Below are 17,824 nucleotides of genomic sequence, written 5' to 3' on the forward strand. Positions count from 1 at the left end.
GCGAGCTCGTAAAAGCTATGTGCATGTATATATGCATTGAGCAGCAGCATCACTCGCCCATCACATGCTTTGCTCCTCGTCTCTGTTATCCTGTTCCTGTTCCTGTTTTTCGCTTCCCTTTCTTCAGGCGTTTAAAGCACTTCTAGATCCATCACCAATATGCATCGGCCGCCCCTGTCACCACTCGTAATCTTCACCCTCATCCAATGCATCGCCGCCAGCCGCAGCAAAGACAGTAGCCCCCAGCCTCTGCCAAACAACGACGACTCCGTCTGCGACTGCTTCCTCACCAATGGCACGCAGCCGGCCTACTTCTCCCACCACATGTTCTTCGACTTCCGCAACCTGACACAAGACGCCGGCATCCCGCCCATCGTGACCAACGTCACCAACGCGACCTTTGCGCCCCCAACGAGCAGCTACTTTTCCACTGACGAATGGACGAGCGTCTGGCAGCTCCAGGGATGGAGCAACAGCGAGGGCAAGGGAAAGGGCCTGTCCGGCGCGGCGACGGTCCTCATGGCGTACTCCCCAGCCAACGTCTACATCCAGAAGAACAAGGACGAAGATGCGGATTCGCAGACGTACTTGACCCTGAGAACCCAGCGCGAACCAAAGTTCCAGTCAGCGGCGGCCTTTCAGACAAAGACGTCGGACTACCAGTTCGTGTCCCTACGGATGCTCGCCCGCACCATCGGCAGCCCCGGCGCCGTGACGGCAATGTTCACCTATCGCGACGCCACCGCCTCGTCAAGCCTGCAGGAGTCGGACTTTGAAGTCCTGACGCGCGGGCCCAGGGAACAGGTGCAGCTCACGAACCAGCCCTCCTTCGACAGCGACGGCAAGGTCAACCCGGAAGCCACCACCAACGCCACGCTGCCGGGCGACATGATCTGGAGCCAATGGGCCGTCTACCGGCTCGACTGGACGGCTGACAGCAGCGTCTGGTACGCAAACGGCCAGCAGCTGGCCAACATCACATTCCAAGTGCCCCAGGACGCCGCTGGCATCAATGTCAACGCCTGGTCCGACGGGGGGAGCTGGAGCGGAAACATGAGCGTGTATGACCAGGCAGACCTGCAGATCCAATGGATCGAGATGATTTACAACACCTCTTCTGCCTCCCGGCGGAAGTGGAAGCGGGATCCCGTCCGCCTCCATTGGGGCCGCGACGCCGGGCCCCGTGGCGAGCTGCCCCGGCGGCGAGACTTGTCTCTCCGCAGCAGCAGCAGCAGCAGCAGCAATGACGAAGAAGGCTGCAAGGTCGTGTGCAGTATCGACGAGGTCACGGAACAGGGAGTTGCTACCATGCTGTGGAATGCAAGCAGCACAGCCACGCGGATGGCCGGTGCTGACAGCGTGAGGGGCATGGCGTGGGCGTGGACGCTCCTCGTTGGGACTCTTGTATGGCTCGTGATTCTTTGACGGGGATGACTTGATGACTTGATGAGAAGCACACGAATGCCGACGAGGATTACAGTGTTCTTGATGTTGGAGCCGTCCTTGCAGAGTACGGAGCGGACGTCCTACGAACTTCATGACTACCGATGCAAACACTATGGATAACCATCGTCCTTATAGATATATACATGGCCTTTTACTCAGCTACAGCAGCGTCTCCGCTTTCGACATCAGAACGTTTATAGATATAGATAGTGGTAGATATAGAGCTCATTCTTTCATCACCTTACCGTCCACATGCTCAGCAACCCCCTAATACCTCACCTCTCTGCCGTAACGCAGAGCACACAACCCAGCATCCGCAAAACTACCCGTGCCCTGCCTGGAGCTTGTCGTCCCATAAGAACAACAAGGTTCCCAACGTCTCCAGACATCCACCTGATACCCAGCCTCCCCCCCGGTGAACAAGAAACACCCATCTCGATGCACAGAGGCGCGGAGTAATACTATTACATACTTCATTCATGGATCAGACCTGGCCCCCTTCTTATCCAAGAGCTGACTATTATTTATCCCCGCAACTTTGTACATACGCGTTCGCTTCCCCTGTGCTCCGAGGGCGATGCATGATATCGACAATCATACGAAATATATATCCCATGTCCGGCTTCAAGTCCCAGTCTGCAGACTTGTCAAGTTCCAATACTGGACCATCACCCAATCTCACCTCTTTCCACTTCAAGGATACAAAACGAGTAACGGTCATACGCCAGCAAAACCTCCAAGCTCACGATACGTATTGACAAGAACATCCAAGGAGTCATCTCTCCATCAAATGTCCAAAGTAAGCTTACATGCAGAATACTCATTATACATCATGCTACCAAAATTCCATGGACCCCCTGCCTTCTTTGTAACCAAGGGAGCTCTCCCGCTCCCTTTCCCTCTGGGATCTTTTTTTTTTTTTTTTTTTCTTTCTGTAATTCTCTTGTTTTCCATAACCGCCAGTGATAGATAGCCTCCCATAACAGGTAAAAACGAGCAAAAGACAACTTTTTTTCCATTACCATAACACACAAACTATGTCAACTTTTTTCTGTTTTTCCGTTCCTATGCTAATATGCTGAACAACACCAATCCAGTGGTAGTATAATGGGTATCTCCACCACGTCGTCCGCTCCGGACAGGGCTCAAACAGAAAAGGCCCAAAGACATGGCCCACGCCACCAAAGTGATGCTTCGTTACTTCGTACATCAAAGAGGCTGAGTTAAAAACGTATAGAAATCGGAAAGCCATGACTTCAACCAAAGCCGGATTTTTTGTGAATTGCAAGGCATACTCCCTCGGTAATCGTAATATATTGCTTGCCTCGGATAGTCGGATAGTCTTTTAGAGGAGAAATGGTAGTCATGCCCTGTTGTCATCTGTGGTCATAATCCCTAGTGCAACCGGGGTTCGTTGAGCGGACGGAGTCGAACAAAGAAACCCTACGACGCATCTCGATTCCCGGTCTCCGCAGCCCCGTACGACACGAGCTAGGCACTGCCCAGGACCGACTGGGGTGAGGGGGCCAGCAGAGCACTCGTTTCTTATATTTGACATCCCGACCTTTCAGACGCGCCAGTCCTACTAAGCCTGCTGAGAGAAACGGATGGTTGAACATCTTTGGGACACCGCGAGTCCCTATATCCAGGTAGAACGTGGATTGTAAGGGCCATGCCATGCCGACGTACACTCAAGAGCCATGTCCGGAAGACGAAACTCATCTCGACTTCGAGGGAGTGTAGGGTCCGCCTTATGCGATACCGAGGGGCCCCCGTCGCATGACCATCTTCAAAAGTGGCATCGCGGAGGCCGCTATGGTTGAGAGATCACCTCATATGAGCCTGATCAAATTGAAAGGGCTGGTTAGGGAAAGCCATGCTAGCACTGAGCCCGAACGGATCCCAGTCGGGTTGCTGATCCAATAACTGCGTCATCGAGGGATACTGAGAACCGGCCGTGACCTGGTGTCCGGGCCCGGTGGAGGCTGGCGAAAGAAGCATCGGTTGCTGTTCTGCGTTGAACCCGCCTGGGTATGGGCCCGGGCCACTGGGCGTCTCAATCTCGGAATCTTCAACCATATCGGCTTCATATTCTTGCTCTATGCGGCACCGAGTTAGTTTCAAAGTTGGTTCAAAGCAAAGCAATACATCAACATCCCTCGAACGAGGGCGATCCATCTTACCAAGCTGTTCAATGTGGTTCTGGAACGACGGGGTCGGATAGAATGATGCGCCGGAGTTCATCGCTCCCCGGGACCCTGGTTGCACCATTGGCTGTCTCGACGTCGGAGTGGTGACGGAAATGGGAGTCATCTGCTGACGGGACAGCCCGGAAATCGATCCTCTCATGGACATGGTATCCGAGGCCGCAGGAGAAAAGGCCGAGCTCGCCATGTTGGGGGAGTTGGAGTGAGAAGAAGGAGCTGGTCGGTTCTTTGGTGACGGCGCAGTCTTTTGAGGCTGCAAAGGCGGTGGCAGACCAGTACCGGGCTCGGTCTTGGGAGCAATGCTGGAAGTAGACTTGCGTGCGTGGTGCCGGTGCATCATGGTGCGTTGGAGGGGGGGCGGCTGCACCAGGTTCTGTGGCATATGAGTGGGCGCGAGGTTGGGACTGCCGGTCTTGGCCTGGAGCTCGGCTTGAACATCGATGCCTGAAGGTCGGACAGCGTTAGTTTGAAAGATTCAGGTAGGCATAAGCGCGGCATCGAGGCCTTCAGCAACATACCCTTCTCAAGAAGGATGCGCTCGAGGAGAGAGTTCTTGTATCGGAGCATCAGGCATTCTTCGGCGGCGGTGCGGTGCGCCGCCTGCAGGTTGTGCAAGTTGGACTCATGGACGCGAATCGTCTCCTCGAGCTGCTTGATATATTCGGTGCGTCGTTCGCGGAAGGCGGCCTGGGCCTGTCTGTTGCGCTGTTTGCGCTCCTCAGAGGTTGCATATATCTGTCCAGATAGAGGCACGTGTCAGCGCAATAGTACAGTTTGCATGATAACGTTTGCCCAAGAAGTGCCTGAAGGAGTGAGGTAAAGTGAGGTAACACGGGGGCTGAAGCGAATTACCCAAAAGGGCAGCAGAACGCCTTGACCACCCATGCAGCCGTCTGATTCGACGAGGCGCCATCGAAGCCATCGTTGGCGGTACTTGGATATGGGGAGATATGCAGGTGTAGGTATCTGTGTGAGGCGGCAGTGGTGTTTGGCATGCCATCAGGGAGGTGGCATTATAGGCTGTGATAGGAAATGGGAGGGAACATTCCTCGATAGGGAGCAAGCCGTTGGCTCGGAAGAGGAAGAGAGGTTGAAGGGGGAGGGGGTATAAGGCAGACTGAGGGGTAGCAAGCGGGAAGATAAGACAGACGAGATGCAAGACAAGGCTAGCAGCACTGCTGATACCTTCCATGTAGGCAGTAGTGATGCTACTACTCTACATAGGTAGTCGTCGTCGTCTGGCATAGACCATGTGGTGAAGATGACGGTTGACGAAGAAGGCACAAGAGGAGATGGGGGCAACTGACCGGCTTGCGGCCACCCTTCCGCTTGGGCTGCTGGCCGTCCTGCGAGACGTTGATGATGTTGCTGCCGCTGCCGGCCGTCATGGGAGGAGCCTGCTCCCTCTCCGGGGTGGAACCGGTCGAGTCCTCGCTCTCGTCGCGGTGGTGAGGGTTCGGCCCCGGGTTCTGGGGCGGCGGCTTGTTGTCGATGGACATGATGTCGGCCATGCCTTGGACGACGGCGCGGGGGCCCGTTGAGACGACAGCCGCGCTGCGGCAAGCGCCCCAGTCGGTCTCAAGAGGACAAAACCGCAGAGGACAAGCCCAGCTCAGCGTCCCGGTGACGTGGTTCGCGGGTGGGACGCCCTGGTGTTCGCCTGGCAGGCAAGCGGTTATCGAACAAGCGCGAGCGGCGGCAAGGCTATCGCGAGGGATGGCACAGGCGACAGGACCGTCGTCGTCTCTGGTTCGCCCAGCAGGAGGCCGTTATCAACGAGTCCCGGGCGGGCGAATGCAATTGCAGGGTCCTTCTGGGCGCAAAAAGTCGACGGCAGAGATAGGCGTTCGGCAGCGCGTCTGTAGCGCCTATGGGCGGCCGAGGAAACGTAAGAAAAACAAAAATCGCAGCGGCAGCGAGAGATAAGGGACCGTCGCCCCGAGCTTCCAGAAAAGATAGCAACCGAACCTGACTGAATGTGCAGGCCAGGCTCCGGGAGGGTCAGTCGAAGATACTGGACAGAACCTCTGGGAAGCTGGTGGGAAAAGGACGCCCGGGACTTCTTTTATGTAATGGGAATTGCGCAAGAGGGGAGCCAGCAGCGCTCCGGCGGCGACGTTTACGCTGGAGCTGGCCCCCCGTCTCTTTATGATGGATTTCTACTGGCAAAAAAAAAAAAGGCACGGTACTAGCCACTTTGATGGGTGCGTTGAGGCTGGGCTTGGGCTGGGCCTGGCACCTGGGTAGGGCCTGGCACGGTACATACGATACGGTAGAGCCTGGCTGGCTTCACGAGAAAACGGGGTCACGGCGGATTAGGCTTGGATCTGGCTGGTCTCTTCTGGCTCTGGCTCTGGCTCGACAGACAAGTGCCACTCGCAACGCCTGGCGATTGGACTCTGCAGGGTCGGCCGACGACCCAGCGCGAGGGGTGGAGCGATGGGCGATGAGCGAGCGAGCTCGGCGCTGGCGTGGCCAGACAAGGCATGGGACGGGATGCCAGGGAAGAAAAAAGTAGGAAGGAAAAAAGACGAGCAGCCGGTGCGAGGGCGATGGGGCCGGTTTGCGCGGGTACCTGTGAGACGTGAGCCGCGCAGGTTCTTGTCACGGCGCTGGGCGTGCGTCTGGGCTGCTCAAGTGCTGTCGCCCGTGGCACCAGAGCGAACGCAGGCCCGCACCGGCATCTCGAGGCACTGGGACGAAGGACCACCAGCAGCGGAAGGGATCCATGGCCGGGCAGGGCAGGGCAGGGCAGACGCGACCCGACGCACCGAGAGCGAATCGTGAGCAGCAGCTCAGTTTGACAGCATCAGGCCGTGAACGTCGACGAAGGAACTCGATTCCATCTCTCCCCCTCTGCTCGACTTCTCTTCCTCTCCTCGCACAGTCTCTCTCTTCTCTCTCTCTCCCCTCCTCCCACCCCTCCCAACCAAGAAAAGGCTGCGCCCTCGCATATCGATTCGGCCAAGCGTGTGTCGACGGCGTCCCTGCGAGTGGGTGTGCTGTGGGTTGCGAGCTGCGAGCGACCAGCGCCGGTTGGCCTTTGGCCTCGATCCAGTCACCACCAGTCTCAAGGCCCTTCCCCAGCCGAAGAGTCAGGTGGTCGCTCGGGCTAGAACTCGTAGCGACTGGCAAACTGGCTAGGGGCCCCGGGGACGGACAACAGGTGGGAATGGGCCATCCATCGTGTGCTTCTGCTGGCGCTCCACCCGCAGGTCTCTCCACCACGGCTTGCAGATGAAATTTTTCATCGGCTGGGAAGCCAAAAGTCAGGGCCTTGGCTCCTGTGTGGATCCCCGCTTGTGAGCCGCCCTCTGTCGGCCTTTCTCTGTTCAGTTCTGTCTCCTCATACGGAGTACGAGCACGGAGTATCTACGACAGGGACAAGGACGGGAATCACGGGGAATCATCATCATAGAAGTAGGTAGTACTTTCAAACTTATACACACAACGGCTTGAAAGGAACAGGTTCCGCCGTTTTCCACCCCTCGGGGAGCTTCTCCTTCTTCTTCACCGGCCAGCCCTTGATCTTCCCCGTCTTCAATATCCACCAGCGGCGCCTCCAATCTCACCTAGCCATGCGGCAACCCAGGGCGGCTAGCAGTGGCATCGACGGAGCATCTGCTGCTAGCATCAACCTTGGATGCTTGCGATTCGTCCTGTCAGGGGTAACGCCAGCCCGTCTCCTCTGCTGCAGCTCAGACGCATTCTCAACTCATCTCCAACCAGCCGCAAGCCTCGTCGCCCACTAGCACGGCACGGGTGAGCGAATATTAGCATGGCTTGCATCCCAAGTACAAGAGCGAAGAAGCAAATGCGCTACCCCTTCGTGCTAACAACGGTGCGGATCATGCTACAAGATGGCCAGCAAAGAACGCAACTTGAAGTGACCATGACATCGATTAGCAGCTCCGTTGAATCACAACCATCACAAAGTTGACCCGCGGATCTACCTAGTGTCGACTGGCGGCATTATGGAGTACCCCAGGACGACCTGGCGGGACCACGACGGTGCCGCGGAAACGACACCGGCGACGACATCGCTACAGGTAGAGCGCATGTCGTTGTGCTTCGGTGTCCATGGCGAGGCTACCGCTAGCTGCTGCGAATCCATCTCAGCTACGAAGGACTATTCGCAGCTAAACTCACCGGCCCCCAACTTGGCCTCATTAGCTGCAAATCTCGAGAATTGAGCCCCCCGTCTCTGCACAACCACGGCTGCTTCCGACATCAGGCTCGAGGTTTTCCAGAGCGCTCTCACACAACCATGTTCTGTATCCCGGTATTGGCTGCCCTGGGGCAACCTGGATGCTCGCTCTCGTGCCTCGCTGCGCTGAAACCCGACTGACTTGCACAGCAGAGCTGGTTTCTCCTTGCTTTTAAGCTTAACCCGGTCTCACCGCGCCCTTGTCGGCGAACAGTCACTCACGTCTCGATGGCATTGTGTGTGTCTTGCCTTGATTATCCGTACCTGGACAGGACACGGTGCTTGCACGAGGAGCGAATCGCACTGCTGGCATCCTGATCAGCCAAAAGTCCACACCATCCAGCCGAGATGGATATGCAGCCCATTGTCCTTTGCCGACGATTGCCTTGCTGCAGATCCGACACCTTCTCGTTTCGTCATCCATTGCCAGCTCATGAGGCCATGATTCCGCCCTGATCAGGGCTCTCTCCAATGATTTCGAATGCACGGATGCAGACTGTGACGCGCGGTGTCGGAGTCCGTCGTGCGTTGTCCAGCAACCGCATTGCCAGCCGTGATATTTGAGTCCAAGACATACAATACCTGCACACCCTACTTGCATTCACGGCTCTGCACGCATGCTTGTGCCGGAGGTCCGGTCGAGACGTTCTTGTTCTCTCCATACTGTACCGGCCAATTGGTGACGCTGTGGCTCTATTTTCTCACCAAGCAGTGATGGCTCATCAATCCCCTTTCTTGGACCCCATCCCGGGGACTCCACGACATCAAACTACGGGGGCAGAATAGTACTGTATGCAGTGCTCCCCTGACACGGAACCATCCTTCAGCCAACCATCGCTCAACAGGCAAGCAAACTCCGCAATTGGGGCTGGCCGGACGGGGATATGGAGCCATTCGAGGCGTCCTCAGCCTTGGACGGGCGCTGAGGAGCATCGTGATCGCCTAGGGACCTTTCACCGCGATTCAAGATTGAGACAACGGTGGACATGGCGCATGTCAGGTGGTGTACGAGGTGGCTTTCCGGGGAACTCTGAAACTTGCCCTAGAAAGCTTATAAGCCTCCGCGTGATGTGAGCAGCGGGCGAAAGCAGAGGGATGCAGACATGAAATGTCTTTGTCTGAATCGCCCCAACGCAGCCGAAGCCAGCAGTGCTGATGACTGGTTCCAAATGGATAACAATATCGCCTAGAGTCAATGCAAGAGCAAAGTGACTCCCACCTGAGCCGTCATCTTCTCTCACATCCATCAATCCTTCCAGTCGTACTTCGTACCCGTCTTGCCGTCGTTGCACCCAAGCCAAGGCTCTCCTCGCTTACAAAACGCATAAAGTACGAAGCTCTTTGCATGTTCAAAACATGCCGTCAGCGCCACGCAGCCCGTGACCATCCCATGGAACATCAGCGTCTCCAAACACCGGTTTCCCCAGGTCCCAGAGGGCCAAAAAAAAGTCCTTGCCAACTCGAGCGCCACCACCCGTCTTCCCCAGCTTCCTCGGAGATGTGCCAATCAGCATCCCCATTGGGCAAGATTGTCTCTCGGATGTCGGGGCTAGCTCCAGGAAGGCGTTCGCCGCTAACGCACGAAATCACAGAGCCATTGTGAGATGATTGTCCGGCTGTTATGAATTTGTTGAGTGTCGATGAGGAGTCGTCCAGCGTGAACCGATTCCCCATCATGGTTTTGAGTGTGAAAGCATGGTGATCCGGCGAATCGAGATACAGTATGAGTAGTGAGACGGCGAGCTGTTCCAGATGCCTCAACTCGTGGCAGCCCAGGTGAAGCAATGATTGATCTCGGCTTCGCCAGTGACGCAGAGCTCAAAACACCATGGTACATCCCAATTGCAATTGGGATATAATACATCGAATTGAAGAAACGAGTCTGCAACCACGCCGGCAACCATACAACAAGAAATCAGGCAAATCACTTTGACGTCCGTTCAACTTCCCCGGCCGTCATCGATGTGCATGACACGAAGATCTTCTGTTTCTTACTGCATGGCGGGCAACTTGACGCCACCCTCACAGCCCATCCGCACAAGGACGGAACTTCTCCCCATCCCACCCTGGGTCCCTCTTCTTCGCCGACGACCCTTTGTGTCAACCCTGGTTTATGTCCCCGTAATTGCCGCACCGAAGCATATCTGGTACAACATCTGGTCATTCGATGAAAGAAGAAAAAGTATAATACAAGCAATCACCGGGTACGACGGATGTCACGGCGCTCCAACGGGAACCTCAGCCGTACGCAAAGTTAGTGTCGTCCTCGTCATCACGGGTTGGCGACTTCCAGGCCCCCCCAATTTCTGGAAACATTCTAGCGGCAGCACACGTCAAGCGTAGGCCGCTCCGATGTTCGGGTCGGAGGGCGGAGGACTCCGCACATGCAAGTTGTCTTTGGAGGTGTTGCGGCTTGCTGCTTTTTTTTGGGAGGTGAACTGGACGACTGGAATTTGTGATCCCTTGCCAAGGAGGGTTGGGGTTGTGATTGGGTGGATGGAGGGGAGGGGGGTTTGTGATGTCCTACTGCAGAGGGAGAGGGAGAGGGCTTGGGACTTGGCGTGTGTGTGTGTGATGCATCTCGATGGCGGCCGCGTTTCCGTCGCCTCGACTTGGAGAACATCTGCTTTCCTCGGCGGCGTTGCCGTCTGGTCATTGAATGCCGACTCGGTCAAGACAGGCTGCCATGGTGCATGTCATGTGGTCAAGACGAAAGGAGTTCATCTGGAGATATTGGTGGGCAGGTCAATTTCAAGCCCCCTACCCCTTTGCTCCAGGAGGCTCTATTGACTCCTTGCGCACCCGGTCCTGTCCTCACTTTGATACCTTGTGCAGAATCCAAATTCCCATAGACAGTTCACGAAGCTGGTGTCCTCTGGCGCTCTGTTCCCTCTGTCCTGCCGATGAGGATGAAGCTTGCGCTGCAGCCCAGGGTCCCGTTGCCTAGGTTGCTCCTAATTGGGTATCGCGCGAATAGCGTATGGAAGCAGCCAAGCATCAACACCTTTTAGACGTCATCATCTTAGATAGCACTCAAATCACAATTGTGCAAAGTCTACACTTTACACGTAGGCGAATAATCTTGGATAGAATGTGATGAGCTCGATCAACTGATGCGCAGACAGCAACCGGACAAGAGCCAAAGAGCTGCAGATCACGTTATCTCGCCATCATTTGCCAGAGCAATCGGCATACCGTGCTAATGGAGAACTTTAGACGCCTTAGGACACTGTCTCCACGCATTGTTAGGCCCGTGCCCTTTCCTTTTCAGCTTGGGCCCTGCGAAAGTAAACAAACCATGCCATTTGTTTTCATACCATCACCTACCAGTCAGGATCCCATCACGACATTCCTTTCCGCGCTTTCAAGACACTTCATCAACCAACTGCGTCGACCCCAAAGTACCGCTACCAATACCATCTTACCAGCAGTCATTACATCAGAGTCGAGCGCCCTTCCAGACCATGTCTGCGCCGCCTCCCCGCCGCTCGGCGCGGCTTGCTAAGGTGAGGATTTTTCGCACTATCGACACGCTCTGCAAAGCGGTCGTGGCCTAACAATGCGGAAACAGGTCAAGCCGGAGCTGCTTGTCGACGAGGACTCTCTCAACGCTGACGAACGGGTTGAGCCGGAGCGCAAGAAGACGATGAAGCGTGTCGAGCCAGAGCTCCCAGAAGTGGCCGAACGTGTCGAGCCCGCCAGCAGCAGCAGAACGACTCCCAAGAAGCTCAGCGATTTTGCGCCGCCTGCAACGCCCGCGACCCACGCCATGAAGCCCCCCAGCACAGAGATGCATCCGAGCAAGTTCCATCCAACCACCGCCGAGCCGTCATCCGCTCTTAGACTGGGCTTTACCGATATCGACGTTGCAAAGAGACGCGACAGCTCTCATGGAGCGGGCCTTCAGTCCACCCCGTCCAAAGTTGGCGGCGTGCCATCTTCCGCATTCACCCTTCGTGTGCCTCACGGCATCGATGCCAACCAATTGGGCCTAGGACCTGAAGCCCTACGCGTCTTGGAGGGCCTCAAGGAGAAGGCGGCCGAATACAAGGCCGATCTCATCGCTCAGAGGGCAAAGGATCCCTCGTCCGCCTCAACCGACGCCAATGGCCGCACAATTGCCAAACCCAAGGGCAAATCCGGCAGGTTTAGCGCGGCCCACATGGCTGAATTCAAGAAGATGGACTCTATTGAAGGCCACGCCTCGGCTTGGAGAGCGCAAAATGGAAGATTCAGCCCCGTCAAATCTGGCATCAAGCGATCTCATTCCAAGACCAACCTCGAGACGCCTCAGAAAACTGCGAAGACGAGCCCCACGAAGCTGCAAAAGGAGGTGCCATCCACCGTACCGAGGAAGCGCGCCTCGGAGGTGGACAGCCTTGGACGGTTTTCTGCCAAGAGGCTGGGCTCCAAGGTTCCTGTCCAGGAACCCGAGAGCCCTGCAAAGGACGAGCAGCCTTCGATTCCCGCCAAGAGGCTCAAGAAGAGCGCGGAGGACGATGCTTCAACTACTCGGCCGGCGGCTCAAGAAACTGCGTCGGTTCCTCGGCCTACATCCAGCACCAAGAGACCTACTGCTTCCAGAATCGGCCGGCCTAGTATCTCCGGCTTGGCGAGCCCAAGGAAGTCGGCCTTTGGTTTCCTCGCTAGCCCCGGAAAACACAAGGCTTCTGCTTCTGCTTCTGCTTCTGCTTCTGCTTCTGCTTCTGCTACTGCTACTGCTACTGCTACTGCTACATCACCAATCACCAAAGAGCAGGGAGAAACCAAGGGACTCAAGGGACTCAAAGAATCTATCAGAGTGGTTAATGACTCCAAGGAGCCCAAGGGTCACAAGGAGGCCAAGGTGCTCAAGGAGGCCAAGGTGCTTAAAGAAGCCAAGGAGGTCAAGGAGCTCAAGGAGCTCAAAGAAGTCAAGGAGCCCGAAGAAATCGACGATGCTGATGCGCCCCTTAGCAACTCGGCCATGAAGCGATCGTTGATGAGGTCCGTGTTCGGAGGCAGCCCATTCTCGCCCAAGGCAAAGAGTGCCATCCCGCAGCCGGTATCTGCCACTGCACAGACGCCGCCAGCTCCGAGTCGCATTTCCAATGTGAACATTACACGTCTCGCAGCCACTCAGCCTGTGCGGAAGCTTGTCAAGCATGTGACCTTCACGCCGGAAGTTACGCGAACCGTCTTTGACCCAGACACGCCGTCGCCTCTCAAGTCGACCACTACTAAGAGGGCTCTGGTTTATTCTGAAGTCGAGGAAGCTTTGGCACAATCAAAGTCCTCGGGCCACATTGCTTATCCCGACCTGTCCAGCTACAAGCATCTTCTCGATTCGAAGCCAGAGAGCCCCCAATCCCCCACCCCTTCCGTTCCAGGCAAATTCACGTTCCGCAGCGATCACACGATCAAGTTTGGGAACCCATCGCCATCCGGATTCGGTGCTTCTCCTGGCCAGTCGAGCGTGCGTCATGTGCGCACCTCGATCAAGCCTGCATCGGAGATGCCCGGCGGCTTTCCGGAACCCGTCTCTCCGAGCTCCCATCCGAACAAGGAGAACACGGCACCGTCTCCGCCCAAGATGCTCCCTGGAGTGCCTCACGGAATGCCCAACAAGAAGCGTCATCGCGCCGGCGCGGATGAAGGAGATGCGGATAAGGAGGCGGCTGATCGTGCGGGAAAGAAAGCCAAGAGTAGCCATGTTCCGGAGGGCCAGGCTCTGCTGGCACCTCGTCTTCTCGCCACAACGCCCACTGCCAGCGCGAAGAAGCCCAGCGTGATTCGCACCGTCGGCAAAACGCCAGTTCGCCCCATCAACCGAACAATCAGCTCGGCGTCGCCTTCCAAGAAGAGACCAACGCTGAGCATGAGCCGCCTCAACATGCTCGCCCGCCCAAAGAACCGTGGTTAGGTAACCAGATGGGCGTTACGAAGGAAAATGGGGGAGCTTCCGATCAGGCATGCCCCCGATCGGCTGTAGTCACTTCTTCCTTTGTTTTCGTTTCCACCTTGGAACTGGTAACAGCTTGCCGGGCAGTTCTACACGGTGGCTCTCTGTTTGTAATTCTGGCTGCGGCGTTGGAGATGGCATTCTTTTTGTTCGATGTTTTTGCTCATGATGTAGGAACGTCTCATTTCATGGTGGTATCTGGATTTTCGGAACCACTGGTGTGTCTCACCCACACAGTCTATACATTAGCAAGCCTGGATGCGGCTGGATATGTGGCCTCTGTTATGAGCGCCGTATTTGCTTTTTCCTTCTTTTCGTTTTCTTGTCTTTTCTATCGAAGACTTGGTTCGGCGCTGGACAAGGATTAAGGGATGGTCAGGGAAAACTGTTTTCTTTCTTTCCTGTTTGAGGTAGGGCGACGCGATGTCGGCTTGTGTACGAGTAGTAACGCAATTGTTGTTAATGCCCGAGTTACTTTCTATGTGTTCCTGCTGTTTGATCATGTGATGCCTTTCTGCTTGCTAGGCATTTCTGCTGGATGCTCAGGCACAGAGGATTTCTGTTGCCGTCGTGTTCCTGCAATTCACGGGCGGATCAATGAGTCTTTCTCTGTCACCCGGGTTGAACATCTTTCCTAGAAGCGTTGGCTTGGCACGGCTTCCGAATCACGTCCTTACCAAGTTGCTTTGTCCGACCTGTACCTCTCAGTATGTCATGTACCGGCACCAACAACTTCATCGAAGAGTGTCACTAGCACACATGAAAGCAACGAGTACTGAATCACTATCTCGTCTCACTTGGAGATATCCTGCGTCTCTAGGGTCATCATATATATGCTGAGGATGTCGTTGTAGGGTTGGCTTAGTAAGATATCGCAAAGTTAATGATGACTAATCTCAAGAACTAGAGCACCAGGACAGCTTCCCCAGAATGGCGACACAAATCACTCACACTCACCACTCAACTCCAGCAGGTCAGAAACAAGACCTTATGTAATCCAGCATTCCGGCATTCAGCATCCATCACTGAGAAAAGCATCACTGCTCTGGCATTGAGCACCCGGCAGTTGACGGCACGTATTGATGACGTGATCGTGATACTACGGCTATACTTCCTGCTGGCCACGAGGCTGCTGGACATACATACAGTATTCACGCAAGCAAGCAACCAGACAGCTCTGCCTGCTGCATGAGCTGCGGGCGAGTGAGCCCTCAGCAGGCGCAAGCACAGTGCACAGTACCTGTACCTCTGCGCTTAGTGAAGTTTCAGCGGGCGGTAGCCCTAAGGTAGCTCGCCCTCAGGTGGTGTCGTAGCTCAGCTTGTATCTCCCTGTAGCTCCATGCCAGCGCAGGCTCCCGGATGCGGCAAGTTGGCGCAACGCCAGAGGCTTTTCTCCCGCCTTTCGAGCGGTCCATGTAGAGCGGCCTGTAGGAGGAGTAGCAAAATAGATGAATAACACAGAGTCGGCTTCATCGGAGAGGCAGGCAATGGCGGACAATTGCTGCTGCGACTTTGCTGGGCGACGCAGCTGTGTGTTTGTTAGCCCGGGCTTGCAACGACGCGGTACCTGCTGCACTAACGGCCCAGCGCCCCGGAGCCCTAACAGCGTAACCACAAAACTATTCCACGGGAATTAAGCGAGCCCCCCAAAAACTGAGGGTAACTAGCGCCGTTTCGGTATTTTTTTTTTTTCTTGTTCTGGGAGTGAGTGGGCTTTGCGCTGCTGCAGCGAAAGAGAGCACAGAAGCACACGCACACAGTACGAGTGCCCGCAATTGAGCAGCCCAGGCAGCGGAACTGCCCCCCCCCCCCCAAGCAAGGCTTGGATCGTGGCAGCCCAGTGCATTTTTTCTTCAACTGCATCAGCAGCACAGCTTCAAGGTTTGCACCTCGCCTCTGGTGCTTCTCCCCCCTTCGCCATCCCGAAGAATCAACTGCAAACAGTCCGACTCGTGCGCCAGGAGGGCCATGCGATCTTAAGCTCAACGTCTTTCTCCCCCACCAAGTAGCAAAGACTACCCTCTACCCTCAGCGCCGCCAGGACTCTCCCAGCCCTTCAGCGACCATGTCATCGCAGGTCGCCTCCCAGGTATGCCTCTTTCCCTTCTGCACGTTTCTCCTCGCAGGAGCAGCAATGCCCGACGCCGGTCGCCTCTGCTCCAATTCGCGGCTCTTGTCCATGTCGGCGGCTGCGGCCATGCTTTGAGCTGCGAGCGACATGCATCGCGCCGACAGCCTCGCTGCCTCTGCTTCTGCCTCGCATTGGGCATGGGACAGACACGCCGTCATGATGATGGTGGCATCGTCGTCGTCGTCGTCGTCGTCGTCGTCGTCGTCGTCGGCGCAGTATTTCGCTCGCTGAAAAGCTGGATCGCAAGCCGAGCCGCCCACTCCTTCTCCTACTGCCTCCCACTCTTACCGCTGCTCTCGATATCAATTCTTTGCTGCTTGGTTGCTGACATATCGCCCTCGCTGTAGAACCGGTTCGCCTACCTTGGTACTGCCGCCCCTCCCGCAAATTTTACCCTTTTGACCCTCACCCCTCCAACGAACCCCGCCGCGATGGAAAGCTTTAAGCGCAGGACACTGACCGAGTTTCCTACCCTCTGCAGGCAACGACTCCGACGGCGAGGAGAAGCCCACCGTCCCCGTTAAGACCGTCGACAAGGTTACACCTCGCACTACTAAGCGCAATGCCGAGCCCCAGGCCCCCCAGGCCCCTGTGAGGACTGGCGGCAACCGCCGTGGTGGCCCCGGCGGAAACGAGGGTGGTAAGTCGAACGCTGCTTGATTTGTTTGATTCGGTGCCGCTGTCCGGCTGCTGCGAGCGTCCCTGATGCTAATTGCCGTCATGCAGCTTTCCGTGACCGCGGCGCTGGTCGTGAGCGCAACCAGACCCGTCCCACTGACGAGGCTCCCCGAGATGGTCCTCGTGGTGGCCAGGGTGCCCGCGTCCGTGGAGGTGAGTAACTTTGCCATCCTGAGTTGTTGTCCAAGGACGTGCAGCGTCGGAAAAGGGACTGAATCTAACCTGGAACCAAGGCCGTGGCGGACGATTCCCCCGTGAGCGTGAGGACAGACATCCTCAGAAGTCGGGTGCCAACACGTAAGTGTTTGCTCTTGGATGCCTCTTCTTCTGTGGTCGTACCATGCTGACCGCTTTTCTGCTTCAAGTGGCTCTGAGAAGCAAGCTGCTCTGTCTTGGGGTGCCGCCGAGGGCAACGCCGAGCTTAAGGACGAGCAGGCCGGTGAAGCCATTGCCGAGTCTGAGAAGAAGGAGGACCAGACCGAGGACGCCGCTGCCGAGGAGCCCGCTGAGCCCGAGGACAAGAGCATCTCTTACTCCGACTACCTCGCCCAGCAGGCCGAGAAGAAGGCCGCCCTCGAGGCTGACCTTCACATCCGCGCTCCCAACGAGGGCAGCAAGCTCGACAAGAAGTGGGCCAACGCCAAGCCCCTCGAGAAGGAGGAGGACGTCTACTTTGCCGGCTCTGGTGGCAAGAAGCAGCGCGAGCGTGAGCGCAAGGTGAAGCAGACCGTCGACTTCGACCCCCGCTTCGTCGAGCCCGAGCGAACCCGCGGCGGCGGCCGTGGTGGTCGCGGTGGTCCCCGTGGTGGCCGTGGCGGCGAGCGCGGCCGTGGCGGAAACTTCCGCGGTGGACGTGGTGGCCAGCAAGCTTCTGCCTCCATCAACACCAACGACCAGTCCGCTTTCCCCAGCCTCGGTGGCAACTAAAGCACCTGCGTCTCAGCGATGCCCCTCAAAGACCCATTCCCTGGCTGATGGATTGGGCGTCTTTGTCTTCCCACATCTAGAGAAGAACGAAAAAATGAGGAAAAATCCCCCTTGTGTGCGGAGGACTCTTAAGCCTTTTATGTTTTGATAGTTGATCAAAAAAAAAAAGAGAAAAAAGTTTGACCATGTATTTCTGGACGGTTGGCTTCGTTTGCTGGTGTGTTGATGGGACTTGTGTTAAATGGCTACCTCGACTGATTCCGACTGTCATCCGTCCCCCCCCCCCC

General features: G+C 56.3%; 5 protein-coding genes across 5 annotated transcripts; 3 read left to right on the forward strand and 2 right to left on the reverse strand.

Annotated features, from left to right (window-relative positions):
* Positions 1-159: 159 nt before the first annotated feature.
* On the forward strand, positions 160-1,425 carry CCMA1212_010548 (uncharacterized protein; the record flags this gene model as incomplete). The annotated part of the gene is made up of 1 exon (XM_073707587.1): positions 160-1,425. The coding sequence occupies one exon, from the start codon at positions 160-162 to the stop codon at positions 1,423-1,425; it is 1,266 nt and encodes a 421-aa protein (XP_073553897.1).
* Positions 1,426-3,273: 1,848 nt separating this feature from the next.
* Positions 3,274-5,917, reverse strand: CCMA1212_010549 (uncharacterized protein; the record flags this gene model as incomplete). The annotated part of the gene is made up of 5 exons (XM_073707588.1): positions 3,274-3,545; positions 3,630-4,097; positions 4,172-4,388; positions 4,961-5,313; positions 5,911-5,917. The coding sequence occupies 5 exons, from the start codon at positions 5,915-5,917 to the stop codon at positions 3,274-3,276; spliced, it is 1,317 nt and encodes a 438-aa protein (XP_073553898.1).
* Positions 5,918-11,324: 5,407 nt separating this feature from the next.
* Positions 11,325-13,762, forward strand: CCMA1212_010550 (uncharacterized protein; the record flags this gene model as incomplete). The annotated part of the gene is made up of 2 exons (XM_073707589.1): positions 11,325-11,366; positions 11,432-13,762. The coding sequence occupies 2 exons, from the start codon at positions 11,325-11,327 to the stop codon at positions 13,760-13,762; spliced, it is 2,373 nt and encodes a 790-aa protein (XP_073553879.1).
* Positions 13,763-15,829: 2,067 nt separating this feature from the next.
* CCMA1212_010551 (uncharacterized protein) lies at positions 15,830-16,090 on the reverse strand (the record flags this gene model as incomplete). The annotated part of the gene is made up of 1 exon (XM_073707590.1): positions 15,830-16,090. One exon carries the CDS (start codon positions 16,088-16,090, stop codon positions 15,830-15,832), a length of 261 nt encoding a protein of 86 aa, XP_073553878.1.
* On the forward strand, positions 15,893-17,537 carry CCMA1212_010552 (uncharacterized protein; the record flags this gene model as incomplete). The annotated part of the gene is made up of 6 exons (XM_073707591.1): positions 15,893-16,147; positions 16,280-16,298; positions 16,414-16,572; positions 16,659-16,763; positions 16,844-16,907; positions 16,976-17,537. The coding sequence occupies 6 exons, from the start codon at positions 15,893-15,895 to the stop codon at positions 17,535-17,537; spliced, it is 1,164 nt and encodes a 387-aa protein (XP_073553877.1).
* Positions 17,538-17,824: the final 287 nt, after the last annotated feature.

The sequence above is a fragment of the Trichoderma ghanense genome, assembly GCF_004382785.1.
Source record: "Trichoderma ghanense strain CCMA-1212 chromosome Unknown scaffold_27, whole genome shotgun sequence".
In the NCBI taxonomy this organism is placed as follows: domain Eukaryota; kingdom Fungi; phylum Ascomycota; class Sordariomycetes; order Hypocreales; family Hypocreaceae; genus Trichoderma; species Trichoderma ghanense.